This window comes from Haliotis rufescens, unplaced genomic scaffold, assembly GCF_023055435.1.
Source record: "Haliotis rufescens isolate VD_foot unplaced genomic scaffold, xgHalRufe1.0.p SCAF_38, whole genome shotgun sequence".
In the NCBI taxonomy this organism is placed as follows: domain Eukaryota; kingdom Metazoa; phylum Mollusca; class Gastropoda; order Lepetellida; family Haliotidae; genus Haliotis; species Haliotis rufescens.
The window spans coordinates 2604755-2624011 of NW_025964090.1; the positions used below are offsets into that span (position 1 = coordinate 2604755).

At 41.5% G+C, this 19257-nt stretch overlaps 2 protein-coding genes across 3 annotated transcripts in view; one reads left to right on the top strand and one right to left on the bottom strand.

The window, feature by feature from the left end:
- The first annotated feature begins 8307 nt into the window (after window positions 1-8307).
- LOC124117827 (macrophage migration inhibitory factor-like) lies at window positions 8308-15006 on the top strand. The gene is made up of 3 exons (XM_046479855.2): window positions 8308-8544; window positions 12875-13047; window positions 14182-15006. The coding sequence occupies exons 1-3, from the start codon at window positions 8437-8439 to the stop codon at window positions 14252-14254; spliced, it is 354 nt and encodes a 117-aa protein (XP_046335811.2). The 5' UTR covers window positions 8308-8436; the 3' UTR covers window positions 14255-15006.
- Window positions 15007-16952: 1946 nt separating this feature from the next.
- LOC124117822 (dynein axonemal heavy chain 10-like) overlaps window positions 16953-19257 on the bottom strand; it is a 104150-nt gene continuing 101845 nt past the window's right edge. For both annotated transcript variants that reach the window (XM_046479850.2, XM_046479849.2), the window contains one exon: window positions 16953-18227. In XM_046479850.2, the coding sequence (XP_046335806.2) occupies window positions 18081-18227 (147 nt within the window). In that variant the 3' untranslated portion in view covers window positions 16953-18080. The remainder of the gene's footprint in view (window positions 18228-19257) is intronic.

Genomic DNA, 19257 nt, shown 5'->3' on the forward strand with positions numbered 1-19257 from the left:
AATCAGAGGGACGATTTTGTTGCTTGGACAGATCAGTGAAAAGTGATGACCAGAGAGCGTCTGTTAGTTTAAGGTACTGAAACCCTGCTTCCTGACTGGCTCATTCCGGTGCCTGGTCTGCACCCCAGTTTTCCAAACTGGACCGACCCGTGTGTTTCTTTTCAATAGGAAATGGATTTTACCATGAGAGAGAAAGCACAACCTCATTTCGACCAATCATAGGCCAGCACAGGCTGAGCGCGGCCTCTGATTGATCCAAAAACCCAAGTTTCTGATTCATTTAGATTTCGATCCGTTTTTTTTGCTGTAGGTGTGCATGTCGATTCATTTTCGATCCGTTGTGACACCCAAAAATGATCTAGTCGTCTCTGTACCCAAAGGGGAGCGTGTCTACAGGCAGCCCTGTGGTTTTGTCGTGGACGATGTGTCACTTTTCGTAAATGGTGCGGTAGTCTTTTCGGGTGGGTCGGGTCACAAGAGCGATCCCGTGCCGAGGTCCTTAATGAATGATCTGCTGAGGGTAATCCAAGCTTATTTTCTCCCCCTCATTCCAATGCCGTTGTCCCAGTATCAGTCCTTTCATGGTGTCAAAGTTGAGGTGTTGTTGGTTTCTGTAATTCAAATTGAACCCTCGCACTTTGCAGGTCGTGAGTGTTCCATTGGGTCTGGGGTTCATTAACTGAATGGCCCAGCTCTGGATTCGTGTCATGGGATTGATGAATGTAAATTACGCTGTCCGTGTCAAAGTGACCCACTTGGGTCTCGTACAGCTTGAGACTTGCTTGTGCGGTGACCCAAGCAGCTATGGCGATATTGAAACGAGAATGAGGTGTTTGGAATTTTTCCTTGTGGGTATAGGTCACTTCCACCATGTATTCATTGACGACGGTGACATCCTCGATGGTATTTTGTTCATCTCTCCACAAGGTAAAGTACTGCGCAGGATCGTTCATATAGACGTTCTGACTATAGTCTAACCATTGTCCGAACTTGCCCCAGAGCGAATTAAGAAAGAGCTTGGCAATAGTGCTAAGTCCTGGGTTCTTCTCGATGTGGTCCTTGTCCAAACGAATGCCTTCTTTGTCATAGATCTCCTGGATATAAGCGATGTGATCGGTACATCCCTCGGGGTATCCGCTGGCTTCGAACTTCTCCTTGAAATGACGGTCGATATAGGAGTCAAAGAGTCCTTTTTGTTGGGTGTCGAGGTCATGCTGTGCAAAAGTGTCGAAATGCCAAACTGAAGCACCTTGTAACCATACTTCTTCACGGATTCATGGAGTTCTACGGTGGCGTACGTGCCCACAAAGGACATGCCATCATGATCGTACATGACGCTGGTGGATAGGGACCTCTGTAGGTCTGGTTGGCTTCGGTATTGAAAAAGTGTGGAAAATACCCTTTCTTCAGTTCATTCAGTCCAAAGGTCTTTGGAAATGCTTTCAGTGGGTAGAGTATGAAATTCAAACTGTCTTTGAAATACAATCGTCCCAGGGTCACCTGTAAAATCTGTTGTCCATTCCGAATCTTGGTGGGGAGTTTCACCAGATGTGGGTACAGCCCCTTCAGGATCAAGTGCAGATCATAGGATCGTGCATTATGTACCATCACATAAATATGCTCCTCCTTCTGGACAGTCGTGTTCTTCTTCTTCGTCTTTGTCTTCTTCGTCTCCATCCCCTTCAACCTCCAATGGGGTTGGCGCATCCACCTCAATGGCATCCTCCACCTTGTCCTCCTCCTCCTCCTGGGGTGATGAACGTCGCTGACGTTTTGTTGGTGAATGAGTTGAGAGGGTTCCATCCTGTTTTGCGTGTGCTGCCCTCCTCTTCCTCTTGGTTCTTCTTCTTCTTGGGTTTTTCGGCCAGAGTCGTCAACCAAACACCTCGCCTCGAAACACGTTCTCGCGGTTGGGACCATAACCTTCTTCTCTCCATGGACAGTGTTTGCACAACTCCTTTGTCGTTTCACTGATGCATCGTCCACATCCTAACTGCACCACGCACAAATTTGGGATGTCGGGCACCTGTGAATCGATTGACAGGCGCTGGGTTTTCCCTCTGACGGTGACTGAAGAAGTTGGGTGTAACACTGTTGATTTGGGAACCAGCGTTGACATTTTAAGCAAGGGATCCCGTGCTCTTCCTTGGGTTCGCAATAGCTAGAGTGGAGGCAACGGTGGCAGCGGTATTGTTTGGTGCAGGGATGGAGTTCGGGATGATCGTAACGGTGGTCGAAGAGTTCGGAGTAATGTTTAGACGCAAAAAAAGCTGGCATGGAAGTGATCACATCGTAGTGGTGATCATGATGGAATAAATGCAGCACGGTGGTGTTGGGTGGAGCCTCATCAGTCTCTGGTCCACCTCTTGACTGTAGACTTTCAGTTGATAATTTATGTGGGCCAAGGCGCTGCCCACGCGTTCTAGGTCATCGAGGCCCCGACAGGGACCTTCAGGAATGCCAAGGCGCCGAAACAAGTCCCGTGCTCATATGCCTTGAATGTCGACTCGATCTATTCTCGTCAGTCTCTTTCTCTGGGTTTCCCATTCTTGGGTCGGAGGGTTGGGCTTCTGGGTATAATGCTGTGCCACCACAAGGGCCCTTGCCAAACAGGATTGATCTTCTTTCTTGATCTGTACAATACCCTTTTGGCATTCTAAAAATGCTTCAAGTCCAACCACGTTTTTCAGACGGTCGCCACTGCCTGATCCTAGCCTGTCAGGATCTGCTACGTGAACTAAGGTCACAACTATGGTGGCATCGATGTTCAGGGCTTTGTTGGACTGTTGGACTTTTTCCACGGCATGTCAGATATCTAGCCTATGGAGATCTTCAAAGCAACGAAAGGGAATCCGTATGGGAGTGTTCAAAGCAGGGTGGTCGATACCTAGACCAATACGATCCCCCTTCTGGCCTGACATCTGTTGATAGAAGTCATCGATCACCCTGTAAAAAAAAAACGGCAGTTCTATGGGAACGCGGTCCGGTGGTACGGTTTCCAAGTAGTCTGGGGGCGGTCGGGTAGCCTAGTGGTCAAAGCGTTCGCTCATCACGCCGAAGACCCGGGTTCGATTCCCGACATGGGTACAATGTGTGAAGCCCATTTCTGGTGTCCCCCACCGTGATATTGCTGGAATATTGCTAAAAGCGGCGTAAAACCATATTCACTCACTCACTCACTCCAAGTAGTCTGGGTTGAATGTCAAACGATACGTATGGTTAGCAGTTCTTAACCGTCTGGATCGTGTCGTGTCTTTCCTCTCCAAACGGTACGCATCATTCTGCTTGCTCGTCATGATGGCAATGAGTGCCTGATGAACGTCTGCACTATGAGATTGACTGAACGTCTGATTTATAGACAAACCCTCCCCAAAGCAGGACCCGAGCCGAGTTGTGCTTTCTCTCCCATGGAAAAAAACATTTCCTATGGAAAAGAAACACAAGGGTCGGGTCATTTTGGAAAACCGATGTGCAGGCCAGGCACTGGAACGGATTAATCAGCGTGCGGCGTTTCTGACCAATCAACGTGCAGTGATTTTCGATCCGGTTCTTCTCCTATAAAACAAGAGATCAACCACTCGTGTGGGTCAGTGTCATCGCATCGAGAATGGCAGAGACAAAGAAGAGCTGTACGAACACGTGTGAGGGAGACGTGGTGACTGATAGTGCAGATGCTTCTGGATGTTGGAATAAGAGTACGGATGCTTGTGATGGCATGTCGCCGCTCAGTAACACACCATAACCCTATTATCTACGATTTGAAAGAAGGCTTGTTTCGTTTGAGGAGTGGCCAACGCAAATGAATCAGACTGCTGAAGAGATGGCCCATGCAGGCTTTGTGTACACGCAGGGTGCCGATGGTGTGTACTGTTTCCAATGCGTCGTGCGGCTAAGAAGATGGGCGTCCCACGACGACCCTTGGGCGGAACACTTTATAAGTGGTTTCCACCCTGCGACTACCTAAAGTTGACCGGTCTGGTGAGACACAAGAAGAAGCTACAGCTACACTATCTCTGCGAGGAGAATGTGAATCAGAGCAACACGAATGGTGTAGCTGCCATTTCCTGTTTCCTGTGTTCCTGTTCCTGTTCCTTTTCCCGTTCATGTTCTCGTTTGTTTGCTGCTGTGGTTGTTGTGGATGGTTCAGTCTGTTTCCGCTATGTATGTTTGTATGTATGTATGTATGTATGTATGTATGTATGTATGTATGTATGTATGTATGTATGTATGTATGTATGTGTGTGTGTATGTATGTATGCATGCATGCATGCATGCATTGCGAGTGGCATCACGTGTGCATGGAGACACGAGTCAAACACCACGTATGTCTATCGATCTCTCAATCCATCTAAATATGATTATTAGGAATAACCATATTGATAAACGTCTGTTTGAAGACACGCATGACATCACGTTTGCATGGAGACACGTGTGACACTACGTTTGCATAGAGACATGAAGTACATCACGTTTGCATGAAAATACGAGTAACAGTAAACATGTAGACATACACGAGTGCCAACTCCTCGGCGTGAATAAACGAGTGACAACGTCATAATCATATTGATAAACGTCTGTTTGAAGACACACACATGACACCACGTTTTGCATGGAGACACGTGTGACAGTACTCATGTAGGCATACACGGGTGCCAACACCTCGGTAAAAATAATAATGATAAAAATCATATTGATAAACGCCTGTTTGAAGACACGCATGACACCACGTTTGCATGGAGACACGAGTGAAACAGCACGTTTGCATAGAGACATGAAGTACATCACGTTTGCATAGATACATGAGTGACAGTACACATGTAAACATACACGAGTGCCAACACCTCGGCATGAATGAACGAGTGACAACATCATAATCATATTGATAAACGTCTGTTTGAAGACACGTGTGACATCACGTTTGCATTGAGACACAAAGTACATCACGTAGGCATTCCCACATCACGTCCATGTCTGCCCATGACGGTCCACCTTTAGAATTCAGACGACCGTCTACCTAAAAATATGACTACCCAAAAGAACAGGATCGAAATCTGAACAATCAGAGGCTTGGGTTTTGGACCAATCAGAGGGGTCGCTCGGTCTGTTCGAGGCTCTGATTGGTCGAACCAGGGTTGTGCTTTTGTGTACAATCCATTTCCAATGGAAAAGAAACATAAGGGTCGGTCCAGTTTGGAAAACCGGGGTGCAGACCAGGCACCGGAACGGACCAATCGATGCGCAGGGTGTTGGATCAATCAGGAAGCAGGGTTTCAGTGCCTCTCCTATAAAACAAGAGCGAAGCCACTCACACTGCATTCTATGAGATCATCATCATCATGCAAACTAACGAAGAAAACTTGGAGCATGGATCCACGCAGTTGGGATACGATGACATGCATCAACCAAGTCAGCGAGCCTGACCACCCGATCACCCTTAGTTGCCTCATACAAGAAGAGTCGCCTTTTACGGCATGTATGGGTTGCTGAAGACCAATTCTACCCCGGATCTTCATGGGTTGGATATGATATTTAATGACAAAAAAAGTATAGAGTTTATTACAGATGCATTATGTCCCGCGGCAAAAAACCCGGAGGCAGCTGGAAAAAGTAAATATTTCATTTATATTTTTTATTACGTGTTTGTATCGATCGTTATCTATCGTGTAGTTATCCGATTTTGGATCACGAACGTTCGTTTATTCGACATACGCGTTAATCCGACATAATCATATGCAACCAACGATGTCGGAGTAACGGGACTTGACAGTACAACAATGAATTGTTTGATACTGAATGTGATCAGTTGAAAAGTAAAAGATGTAGAACATTGTATAGGTTTAAAAAGTGTAAGGATAGTCACACGTTGAAGGATTACAACTACATAAGAAACAAATATAATGCTGTATTCAGGCATAAAAGGAATGAATAGTTTGAAGACAAATAGCAATATATGGAGAATAACAAGAACTGGTCTGTGTTGAAACGTTTGAATTCTAAGAATTGCAACGGGCATATAGCTAACTTGTTGCGTCATGATTCACGAATATTTCCCCCCATATATCATATATATTCCAGATGTTTTTTGTACACATCGGGACTTACTGTAATATACAGCATGTTTGAACACATCTAACTGTATTTTGCGTATATTTTTAAATGCAAGACATACGTAAAATATAAAATTATTCCTGGGGGATTCTTTGACCGAAGTACTTGAAGTCATACGCGCATTCTGATTGGTTTGTCGTATTTTCGCACATAACATTCATCGATAGGGGGACGAGTCTTCTTGCGGGTTACGGAAAGGGATGAGTGGTGACGGATGCATATCGAAAAGGTAAACGTATCCTGCCCGCCGGTGGCACCGGTCACAAACACATGCAAAGGCAAGTAACCTGATCACCTGAAAAAAAACACGGAAACATATGGTACAAGTCAAATAGGGAATTGCATCGGGCAGGACTTTGGTCACTGATGCGTTGGAGCCAACAACTTCGGAGCAAGAGTCCTCTGAGAAACGATTTAAATTAAAACAATCGCACATAAAATCCCAGCTTGAGTTAATTGCCCCAGCCCTTCGCTATATTTAATAATGCCATCTTCTACAAAATCCGACTTGCGTTATAGTCTCCACCACAAATAACAAGAGCATCTCGTAAGATCTGACGATAACTCAGAACAATTTGTGGGACATTTTATCAGAGTTATCCTCAAATCTTTGTTTCGTGTATCGAGAACCAAGATCTGATTTTAATCAGATTGCCGAGCAGACGACGCACCAAGGGACGTAACTCCCATTTCCTACCACCAGGGCTGATATTGAGCGCCCTTTCGGTGAGTGAGTGAATATTCCAGCAATATCACGCTGGGAACACCAGAATGGACTTCACACATTGTACTCATATAGGGAATCGAACCCGGGCCCTAGGCATGACGAGCAATATCACCCTTTCAAAATGCTTTGACAAGCCATTTCAGACCGCCCTAGCTGGGTGTAAATACGAATCCAGTTATAAAACTCCTGTGATACGACCGTATCTATGTTGGCGCGATGGCACATCAAAATGCCTCGTATCATCGATACGTATATGCACGTATAAGATAAGGGCTGATAATCACGCATGATGGAGTGAAATATATAACAGTTTCATTCTTGATTTTTCTTTTAAATATTCGGTGTTTCTGAATTTGTAGGCTTTTGCTGGGAACACACCATATTATGAAGGACAAGATTATCACCGGTTTGTATTAGCCGTGTGAATTTCATCAGAGATGGCTATTCAGTGTAATATGGCGAGGGGGGCTTTCTTCTTATAGAGGCATAGCGTTCACAAATAAACATAACATGGTATTCATCCTCAATACATTGACGTTTAGGAGAAGAGAAATCGCAGAATCGGTCATCATGAGGAATGGAACGGTGTCGCACAAGGTCCACACTTATACAGAAAATATAACATCTAAACTGCGAGATACATATCTTCATGCAATATAGAATGTCCATCACTTCTAAATAACGATTTAGACTGTCTCATGTGATGGTGAAGTATCATTAAAACTAACTTACCAATGAGTACACTGAAGTAAAAAATGAAAGGAATGTTCCGAGATTTACGCTGTGCTTAAAACCTTTTTCAATAACATATCAAGTAGTATAATAATAGCATCATGCTGGCGCTGATGTGATTGATATAATTATGTACAGTCATAGGCCATATACCTAGACTCACATCTAATCCCTGAAATGTACATATCGTACAGAAAAAACAACAGTTGTTCAATTATCTTAAAACATATAATAAAAAGGAGCCCAGGGAATTTCTTTATTTTCAGATACTGCAGTAATCTAGACTTGCCAAACATTATATCTTGCATGGGCTGTTTTTTATACATTTGTATCAGGGTCTGTAAGAGGGGCGGTCGGGTAGCCTATAGTGGTTATAAGGCGTTAGCTCGTCACCCCAAAAACCCGGGTTCGATTCCCGACATGGGTACAATGTGTGCAGCCCATGTCTGGTGTCCCCCGGCGTGATATTGCTGGAATATTGCTAAAAGCGGCGTAAAACCATACTCACTCACTCACTAGCCATAAAGTGTATACGATCTCTGGTAAGTATTATCAACAACTTTTATTAATTAATCAATGCAATCTTTTTCTTGTTATTGACTTTACCAGATGTGCTAGACAATACATTTTTGTTTTGTCAAAGTTCGAAGAACACATAACGACAGGTACTTCATGCAGATTCGTTTGATGTGTCGACCTGTTACATTTTAATATTGTGGGTGCGCATATTGTCGTGCAGTGCAGTGCGAGGTAGCTAGAACCTTTTGAACAACGCGCTTCATAAGATCGACGACGAGGCTCTCGATTTATCAAGCGAGGACAGCGGCGTGTGTCAGCAGAAAAGCTTGTGTCTCGGAGTCAGTGTAGCCATGCCGTGTTTTCTTCTGTTCACGAATCTGCCAGCAAGTGCCATCCCAAAGGGTTTTTTGTTGGAAACCTCAAATGTCATCGCCAAAGCTATACGGAAACCGGAAACTGTAAGTTCAAGCCATCACGCACAAGAAGAACATTATTTTCCAAACCACAATATATGTTGTGATTAGTCAATGCTCTTTATATTAGTATGTTGAATAGTTTTTCAGAATATTACGATGTATTATCCAATCTAAGGAGGGAAACTTATTTTTTGTAATTAACCAGACGTCAAGATTTATAATATCAGGACATGTTGGACACTAGAAAAACATTATGAACCCGTCTCTAAAACTCACATTGACAATGACATGGTAATAACTGATGAACATTTCATAATGGGTGTCACAACAAATCAAGCTGGTTAAAACGGTCATGCTTCAGCAAGAAAGTATGTGTGTCTGTACATGTCTGTCTCTGCCTGTGTGTGACTCGGAATACGTGTCTTGTCTCTGTGTGTGTGGTGGAAAGTATTATTCATCCTGAACACACAATGCCATTTTGAAAGTGGTCAAAACTTACAAATGTTATACCGTATTCGACGTAGGCGCCTCGCTGTAATAAGCGCCTACAGAGATATTTGCTAATATATTGGCTAGTGAACAATCCCAATTAGCACCCTTCCGATTGATCAATGTACACAAGACTTATTTATTCGTGTGTAATACGCAATCGTGTTATATGCACCCTTAATTACAGGCAATTAAATTCTGGAAAAATATATCTGTCGTGTATAATACAAACAGACTTTTCTTTGGTATCATTTCAGGCTGTCAGCATAAACCACAAAATTTACGATCTTTCACCAAAATTATGTTCTAATAAGAGCTCCCTATTTCTAATTTTGAGAGCGCCCTGGGCACTTATTACGTCGAATATGGTATTTGGGATAACACTTTCTCATTAAAGTATAGATTCTCATCCGGGATTCAAACCCACACTGCATTGTGTGTTCATAGCTTTCAGCCATGGGAGCTGTGCCAATATACACTTCTCAGAGGGGTACACAACGTACGTGATCTAGACTACCAGTTGTCAGACTTCCATTTTTGTGGAAGCCTCGGTGGCTGAGTGGGTTAGATCGCTGACTTCGTGTGCTGGCGATTAGGTGCCTCACTCTGGCAGTGTGGGTTTGAATCCTCGGACGGGACTCAACCCAAAAAGTACGAGTACGAAGAGTTCTTGGCAAGAAATTTAAATTTGAAAAATTGACTGACACGCAAAAGAAAGCCCTAAAAAATATTTTTGATGGAAAGAATGTCTTCATGTCCGTTAAAACTGGCAGTGGCTAGTCCTCCCTTACAGATGCCTTGTTTCCTTATCTCGACTTTTGGTTGGTCGGTACAGTGTTAATATAAATGGAGGGTGGGTAATTTGAGATCGCAAGGACCGTGCTCACCATGATTGTATGAAAGGATAATGTTGTTTTTTTCTGCTTAATGACAAACATAATTATAAATTCAGATTTAGAAAAATTGCATGAGACATCTACCAGCAAAGTATGTTCTGATAATTCTAACTGTAAAAAAAGATGTGTATTACCAGTATTAAAAGAAACACTGAAAAAAACAGAATATTTTTCCCACTAGTTTTTCATGGTTTAGTCCTAACAGGGTTTGACGGACTGATGGCGCCTGAGAAGCAAAAGCATTCATGTAAAACTACAACACATAACACGCTTCATGTCACGTAGGCTGAAGAATAGCTTTAACACTAGATGTAGACTTACATTTAGACCAAGATTATATGGTTATCTTTTTTAAAGATTACATCTACAAAATTAAAAACTAAAATCCAAATGGACCCCAGGAAAATATTAATTTGCATGTACATGTATTATGAGGCAATCTAGACTTGCCAAATCATTCTAGAATTGAGTTGGACACCTTTTTGAATTTGTTTCTTTAGGGTGTGGGAAACAGACTCCACGAGATGTGACTGTGCCAGATAGCTGGGGTCTGGGGCTTGGATGGGTGACTCGGGTACTCGGGTCGGTCGGGTCCTGAGTAGGACCCGGGTACCCACAGGACTACCCAGACCCATGGTTATTCATGTGATATATTGTTTAATGACAAAAACTTACTATAGCGCAGTGGTTACACTACAAGTCGCTAATGTTCGCATTATTTTCTGATGATGCACACATTCCTTTTGACTTGTAAATGTTTGAGTAAAGATAAAGCTTCAGTCAACTTCAGTGAACGCATAATCTGATTGTTTGATACATGTATCTGAATAGTTTTGGCCAGGGCTGCGGTAAAACAATTACCAATCAGACATTTTGTTCCCTACTCTTGAGACCCGGGTAGGGTCGGGTAATAGGGGATCAGGTAACCGGGTAGTAAATTTGGACTCGTCCCAGCCCTACTGGGGTCTATCTTGTATCTCAAGTATGTTGGAAGTAGGACGCTACGTACATGTTATCAGTAGTGACCTCTGATAACAATTTGTTAAATAGCCTGGATGGATGTAGGCTACCGTATTTCCTTGATTAAACACCTGGGAAGAGGGTACATGAAATCAAGAAACCCCGGGCCTCTATTAAACAAAAGGCAGCTTTTATGGACAGAATTCTCTCCGTATTGTATTTTGACTACTACGTGCGTTCGACACTAAACCCCGCTAAACAAAAGCAATTTAGAGAACTACGAAGATGTGTCTGAGCACATGGTTAGTCGATCATTGTTTCTCGATTAAACGATGGGGATAAAGAGTGCCTGAAAGAAATATATGTTCAGGCGTTTAATGGAGAAAATATGGTACGACCATAAAGCTTCCAATAGTGTACCAGTGATCCAGATAATGTTTGGAACCACTGGGTATTTCCTCCCATTATCATTCACATCGGGTATTGACAGTTCTCTTTGGGTGTTCGGGGCACGGGTGGCCCAGTCGTTTTAAGGTGCTGGATTCGCTGTGCAGAGTTGCATCCCTTGGGCACGCCAGAAACCTATGATTGTGGATTCGAATCCCGGTTTGACGCGATTATGTTTATAGGTTTGTCAGCACCATAACCGTGCTCGTGGGTTTCACCGAAGTGGTAAACGTCTGAGACCTGCATCACTTCGGGCTTTCCTCCCATATTAAGCTGACACGCCGGAATATAACTGGAATATTGTTAAAAGCGGCGTTAAACCCAAATCACTCACTCACTTTGGGTGTTCAGTATATTGTTACTGCTACATTAGTTGGGTATTTATGAACCAACAAGTAACGGTAGGCCTTTTTAAATAATAATTCTGCTTCGGATGCAGTTTCAGGTGAATTTGCATCTGTTTGTGTATACATGATGCGTTTATTCAATCAGCAGAAAAGAGCCGTAAAGAAATACAGGAATACAAACTGAAAATAAAAAGACTAAATAGGCTAAAATGCACATTGTTAGTCCCCTATTCGGTTTTTCATGCATATTTGTACACATTTGAGCTAAAAAGTATTTTGGGAAATGGTTATATTGTTTGCATATTTTATGCAAATACGCATTCCAGGACCCGGCAAACATTTCTACCAGTGGTGAAAGATTACCACTGGTCATTAAGAAATCCTTCACCTCTTAATAAGATAAGGGAGCCAGGTGTCGACAGTAAATTCAAACCTTCAAATGAGGTGGTTTGATTGCTACACTAAATCATACACTTGACTTAATCGGGGCATGGGTGGCACAGTCGTCTATGGCACCACAATTCGCTGTGCAGAGTTGCGTCCATTGGGCACACCAGGAACCTATGATTGTCGGTTTAAATCCTGGCTCGCCCCAAATGCCGATTATGTTTCTAGGTTTGTCAGAACCATACCCTTGCGCGTAGGTTTCACCAAAGTTATAAACGTCTAAGACCTGCATCACTTCGGGCTTTTGCCCCACATTAAGCTGACACGCTTCAAAGCGGTGATTAACCCAGCTCACTCAAACACTTGACTTAATTATTCACTGAACCTACTCAATCATTCACTTAACTTACTCAATCATTAACACATTCATTCACTCAGCTTACTCAATCATTCACCAAATCTACTCAATTATTTGCTCAACCTACTCAATCATTCACTTAACTTACTCAATCATTAACACAATCATTCACTCAGCTTATTCAATCATTCACCAAATCTACTTAATTATTTGCTCAACCTACTCAATCATTCACTTAACTTACTCAATCATTAACACAATCATTCACTCAGCTTATTCAATCATTCACCAAATCTACTTAATTATTTGCTCAACCTACTCATTGTTTTAATCATCTTAATCAATCACTCAATACTCATTCACTCAGCTTACTCAATCATTCACCCAACCTCCACAACCATTTGCTCAGCTGACTCAATTGTTCACACAACTCAATAAATCATTTACTCAAGTCATGCACCCTGACTAAGTATTTTGCTATATTTCAGTATGTGACGGTGAGGATTCATCCAGATCAGATGATGAGCCACGGGGGTACGACTGATCCATGTGCCAACTCCGAGCTGCAGAGTATCGGACACATGGGGAAAGAGGAAAACATTCAGATGTCCAAAGAAATTTCAGAATTCCTGCAACAAAAGCTTGGTATTGACCCTAAAAGGTTAGAAATAGCATTGAATTGCTGAAGTATTGGTCATGTTGGTGGAGTTCTGGGGGAGAATAGATTCCGTACTTTATGCTTGTGGTAAATCAAGACAACACGTGGCCACTGCTTAAGGCTTGAGCATATAACGATACACTTATTGGCTATACAATAGATATCTTGATAGTCTTGTAAGGTTGCAATACGATACCTTGCAATACTTGACATGCTGAAAAATTTATCATGAGTTATTGTAACAGGAAATTAATATGAAACCTTGTTGACAAATGAGTACAGGGTGTTTATCCTAATAGAAAGAGGATAAAGTACCCTGTATAAAGTACCCTGTATAATCGAAGATGTTTGATCTGTTATCCTGTTGGTAATTGTATAGGTTTGTTGGTTGTAGGTAAGGTTTATATCTTCCCGAGGCAAGAGAGTTAACTGACTTCAAAAGTCCTGTTTCCACCCTTGCTGAAGTAGGCTGGAATTACTGGGCTCGATCGTAGTGCCACCACTACCGCTCCAATGGACAAATCAGATGCCATCTCTCGTATCACTTGCATTTGCTTCAAACCAAATGGCGGCGCCCAGTCAAGGCAACGTTATCAATAATTAAGATCTGTATTGTGATAAAATGGGTCTTACATCGCGCAATGCATCAAATCACGTGAGCACCTTGATTAAAAACATGAAAAGATTTGGAAAATATCTGCTTACAACGAGTTGGCGGTGCACACGCTTTGCAAATCCTGCAATTGACAGAAATCTGGACGACAGTTTACGAACCGGATTTCAATTTCGGTGCGCGATTTTGATTGGACTATGCATAGACTCGTTAGTCCAGCCAAAATGTAACTCCATAATACTAGCCTAGTTCGGCAAGGGTGGAAACTGGACTTTTAGAGTCAGTTAACTCTCTTGCCCCGGGAAGATGTAAAAAGGCATGTCCAGGCTAACAAAGATTTGTTATGTAAAACACTTACCACCCAAAGGGTCAATAGTAAGTTGGTCAAAGGTCACATAAGAATGGATTTGGTACTGGTTTCCTGGTCATCTTCACTAGTGACCAAGGTCAGTATTAGGGTGGTCAGTTGCCACACAGATCAACAGATGAGTAGTATTCTGATTTCTGGTTTTGGTTATTTTCAGAAACTACATCAAATTTACCAACATGGAACGACTTGAGGTCGGGTATGGCGGGACCACATTTGCAGCCTTGTAGGGATCACGCACTAATGGAAATAAACAGCTGGATTGGGCAAAATATTGACTGCAAAATCTTCATTTTAATCAACTTACGATGAACCATAGTATCAGTGGTGAAGGCTTGTCATTTTCATACTCATGTTAAATTTGTTTGTCACATCAGCAGCATCTATGTCTATGGCAGCTCTGTAAGAGTACAATACATGCCAGTGAAAAGCTATAAAATCGCATCACTTCAGTTAGGGAAATCGAAGTAATATAACATCTGTCGTTGAGATGTACCAGGTCGAACAATGTGGTATTTCTCTTGAACATATTAACTCTTAGTCTGCTGAATTAATTTGAAGAGTGACATTTAGTGATGTAGAACAGTTCATTAAGTAAGATTTATATTTTTGTTATCTTTTGCATGACCAGTCTTATGGTTTTTAACATGACCTGTGCATGTTGCACTAATGCCGCCATCCTTAATATGCCATACTTTCCTAATTAACGTGAATTTTCAATCTATATCTCGGTGAAAAATCCCTCAAATAATTATTAATTAATATTATTTTAAATATAAATTGTCAGTCCAAGAGAATACCCATTCTAGATTATCCACTGAAACTGATAAAAAATGTCCAGCTTCCAGTACGACCATTGTCACACAGTCCAAGGGTTAAGAGATATCAAGCTGTCTCATACTTCTCCATGCATGATACAGTACTGTATGGAAGTTGATGCACAGATGAAGTCTGATATTTGTATTAAATGTGTAAAACTGGATTCATGGGTTCAATTATATATGTGAGTGAATGTTGTTTTACGCAGCAGTCCGTATTATACCAGCAGCTGTAAATATGATCATCTTATTTGTCAACCTATGATTGACCCCCATAGGGATTTAAGTTAGAACTGGTCCCTAGCAGCCTATGCTTGTCATAAGAGGCGACAGACCCGTGAAAATGCTGGGTAAAATAGATCTTCAGCAACCCATGCTGGCCGTAAAGAGGCGACTAACGGGATTGGATGGTCAGGCTCGCTGACTTGGTTGATGCATGTCACCGTATCCCAAATGCATGGATCGATGCTCATGATGTCAATCACTGGATTGTCTGGTCCAGATTATTTACAGACCGCCATCATATAGCTGGAATATTGCTGAGTGTGGCGTTAAACAACAAACAAACAGACACAAACAAACAAAAGGCGACTTAATTGATCGGGTGCTCAGGTTCTGTGACTCTGTTGACGGTGTGTCAACATACCCCAACGGCTGGATCGTTGTTCACAGTATCCATCACTGGATTGCCTGGTCCAGATTTGATTCGCCTTCAAATAGCTGGAATATTGCTTTGTGCAGGGTTAGACAACAAACACACACATCAGTGATTGACAATACAAGCACAGATACACATTGTTGGGACTCACTGGCACAGAAGCACTGATACACTAGCTGGTAGTCCTGCACCATGACCGTGGAATAGATTTATTTTATGGAAAAATAATAAATCTAGACTTGCAAACAAAAGCAAGTCTAGCCAGCCCTTGGTAGCTCTATTCTGCACCATGACCGTGGAATATATTTATTTTATGGGAAAAATAATAAATCTAGACTCGCAAACAAAAGCAAGTCTAGCCAGCCCTTGCTAGCTCTATTCTGCACCATGACCGTGGAATATATTTATTTTATGAAAAAAATAAAAACTAGAAATGCATACAAAAGCAAGTCTAGCCAACCCCAGCTCTATTCCAATCAGCATAGGGAATTTTTTATTTATTTTTAGAGTCAAGAAGGATATTGTGTAATATAAGATTTCAGAGACTTACTGTTAGTCTAACTATCTGGTTATAAAAAGTGTTCTTTGTAGATGAGTGAGTGAGTATGGTTTTACGCCTCCTTTTTTAGCAATATTCCAGCAAAATCATGCAGGGGGACACCAGAAATGGGCTTCACACACTGTACCCATGTGGAGAATCGAACCTGGGTCTTCTGTGTGATGAGTGAACGCTTTAACCACCAGGCTACCCCACTGCCCCTTGTATAGCTGGGATATATGTCATCTTTTTATCGTGTGTGAACTGAACGGCAGATCACGTTACTCACAGTTAATTACAACAACGACCGGATTACTGCTATTGACGCCTCGAAATGAACCGTTGTTGACAGAGAATGGATACATATATTTTCATTCTATTCAGTTTCATATTTACCCTTGTCTGGATTTGAGGTGAGGTGAAATGGGGTTTAACGTAGCTTTCAAGATTATTGCACTTATTTAGCGACATCCATGTATGTGTGTCTGTGTGTGGCTGCTTGTACTAGTCCCGCCTAATTTTATGGTTGCTAGCCCATGGAGATAGCATGCCCCAGTGAATACCCCACTAACACAGTATACTGACTCCAAGCCGACCAGTCCTTATTAGTCCCTTAATGCCGAGCGCCAGGCAGAGTCATTTTTATCGTCTTTTGGAATGACAAGGACGGGTTCGAACCCCCAACCTTCAGCTCTTCGGGCAGATGCACGGAGGCGGTCAGTCCTCAAAAGGCACAGATCTTAGACATTGACCACTTTGGTGAAGCCAGTGAACACAGACCTGATATTGCCAAGGCTTATGATGAAGAGAAATCTTGGGTCGCAAAATCCACAGTGAATGTTGGCGGGGCCACCCGTGTCCCCATGATTATCACAACACTAAACAGATAATATTTTATTAATTCATTTTCATTCATTCTTTTTTAGGTTTTCTTCTTTTTCATACAAAATAAAACACAGTTTTGTGTGAGATGAATAACAAAAAAAACAAAAAAACATATAAACTGTTTCAATATCAACAAAAAAATCCCACAAGGTGTACTTCATGACAAATGAATTTATATGTTTGGCACAATGTGAGTTCTTATAATTCTGAATTAAGGGAATTGACCATTGAATTTAAGTACAGTTCATTGTCACAATACCAACTGAGATCATCTGAAGACAGTAAATACTGATTTGAGAAGGTTTTGATGGGTGGAAAAAACTCTCCAAACCCATACCCAATAATACAAACCCTTTTAGAACTTTCATAGAATAGTGTTTACCATAAATCTTGGTACCATATTTGGACGGAATGTTTCAACATATTGCATGGCAAGTTCAGGATAAACATGATAAATGAATGCTTTGATAGAAATACTTTCAATGGATATAAATAAATATAACATATCACAGCTAAAGCTCTACGCACAAAAGTACACAAATAAATATACACACTTTGTAGACACTGGATGAAATATTTGTATTTTTGTGAATTACTGTTATGATTTAATCGGAATGGAGTTTCATGCATATATCTCCGTCGTGACATCAATAAATGACATTGTTAGAACATACATTATCAATACAAATAACACAACAGTTCACTAACAAGAAATATACAATATTGCTTCACTGTTAAAGCTATGTACAATATTGAACACAACAACAGGTCAAATGAAATTGACATTTAAGAGCACTATGACACCAATTAGCATCATAAACAACAGTCACTTAATACTTATATCATTATATATAGACAATGTAACATTTAATACTGATGACTTCAGTGAAAATAATCTCTTGCCAGGCTTTGGACATTTTATGTGCATAAACTTTTTTAATGACCCTGTAGACTTCTAATTGAAAGAGTTCTCCATTTTGGACAATGATCGACCATGAATCATTTCAAAATAAGAAATTGATTAAACATTCTGTTTGAATGAAAAAACACTTCTATACAATCACCTGAACTGACAGTTATTTGGTTCTAATGATTGGGATTTGGGTTCTATGGAAAGCTTAAAGCGGTGGAGTCTTATAAGACGAACATGTTGTGATCTAATCTGTGTTGAGAATGAGACAAGCTCCTTGCAGCACCCAGTGGCTGGTGTGTTCTGATGTGGCGAGGTCGGCCTCGAAGACCAGCCCGACACCCATGGCATTCCTCCTCTGTGAGGTCACATACACAGGCGTACGGAATGTGTTCTGCAAAACAAAACAGGTTTATCTCAATGTTACATGGCAACACAGCATTGCATTTTTATCCTTTTTTTCCTTTTTAAAGACTACCAGGTATTTATTTATATCTGAATCAATGTTTGAAACTTCTTTTCGATGTTTTAAATGTAATATTACATGTAAGACAATTGTGAAGAAAACTAAGCGAAACTACACGATCACCCTTTTCAAAACAGCTTGCTCACTTTAATTAGGAGAAACTGTTTTCAGTTTTTGTCAGTGCTATCATGGTTTTAAAATCCTTTAAAAACTACCCTGACAACACTTTCCAAACCAGGAACTCACAGACTTATAGAGATTACTACACGAGTGTCTGTCAGATGTTATTTATCTTAGTTGATTCAAAATGTATTTAACAAGCCCCTGAAAATCACACAATTTCAGCATCAAATCGATGCACATTTTGTCCATTCTCATGATTTCATTGGTGCATTAATACATAACACCATCTTTCTCTTACTACTGATACCTAGTGAGCACCTTCACAAAATGTTTCCACGATATGTGGATTATCAAGACAATGATGATAATGCAAACTAGATAAGATGATAGAACATCTATGAACACTCTAAAAGCATAAACTGTTCAGAGACATAGGTGACTCTGACTAAAGCATGAGAAACATCGGGGCCACAGGTGGCCCCGTCGTCCAAGGCGCCGTGATTTGCTGTCCAGAGTTGCATCCCTTGGGCACGCCAAAAACCTATGATTGTGGGTTCGAAATCTGGTTCGCCCCGATCATGTTTCTAGGTTTGTCAGCACCATACCCGTGCTCGTGGGTTTCGCTGAAGTGGTAAACGTCTGAGACCTGCATCACTTCTGGCTCTCCTCCCACAATAAGCTAACATGCCACGATATAACTGTAATGATGTTAAAAGCAGCGTTAAACACAACTCACTCTCATGAGAAACATCAATGAATTACAGTCAGGAAAGTAGTCTCTCAAAATCTGACCTCAGGTCATCACCATGGTGTAGCCAATCACAGACCTGGAATT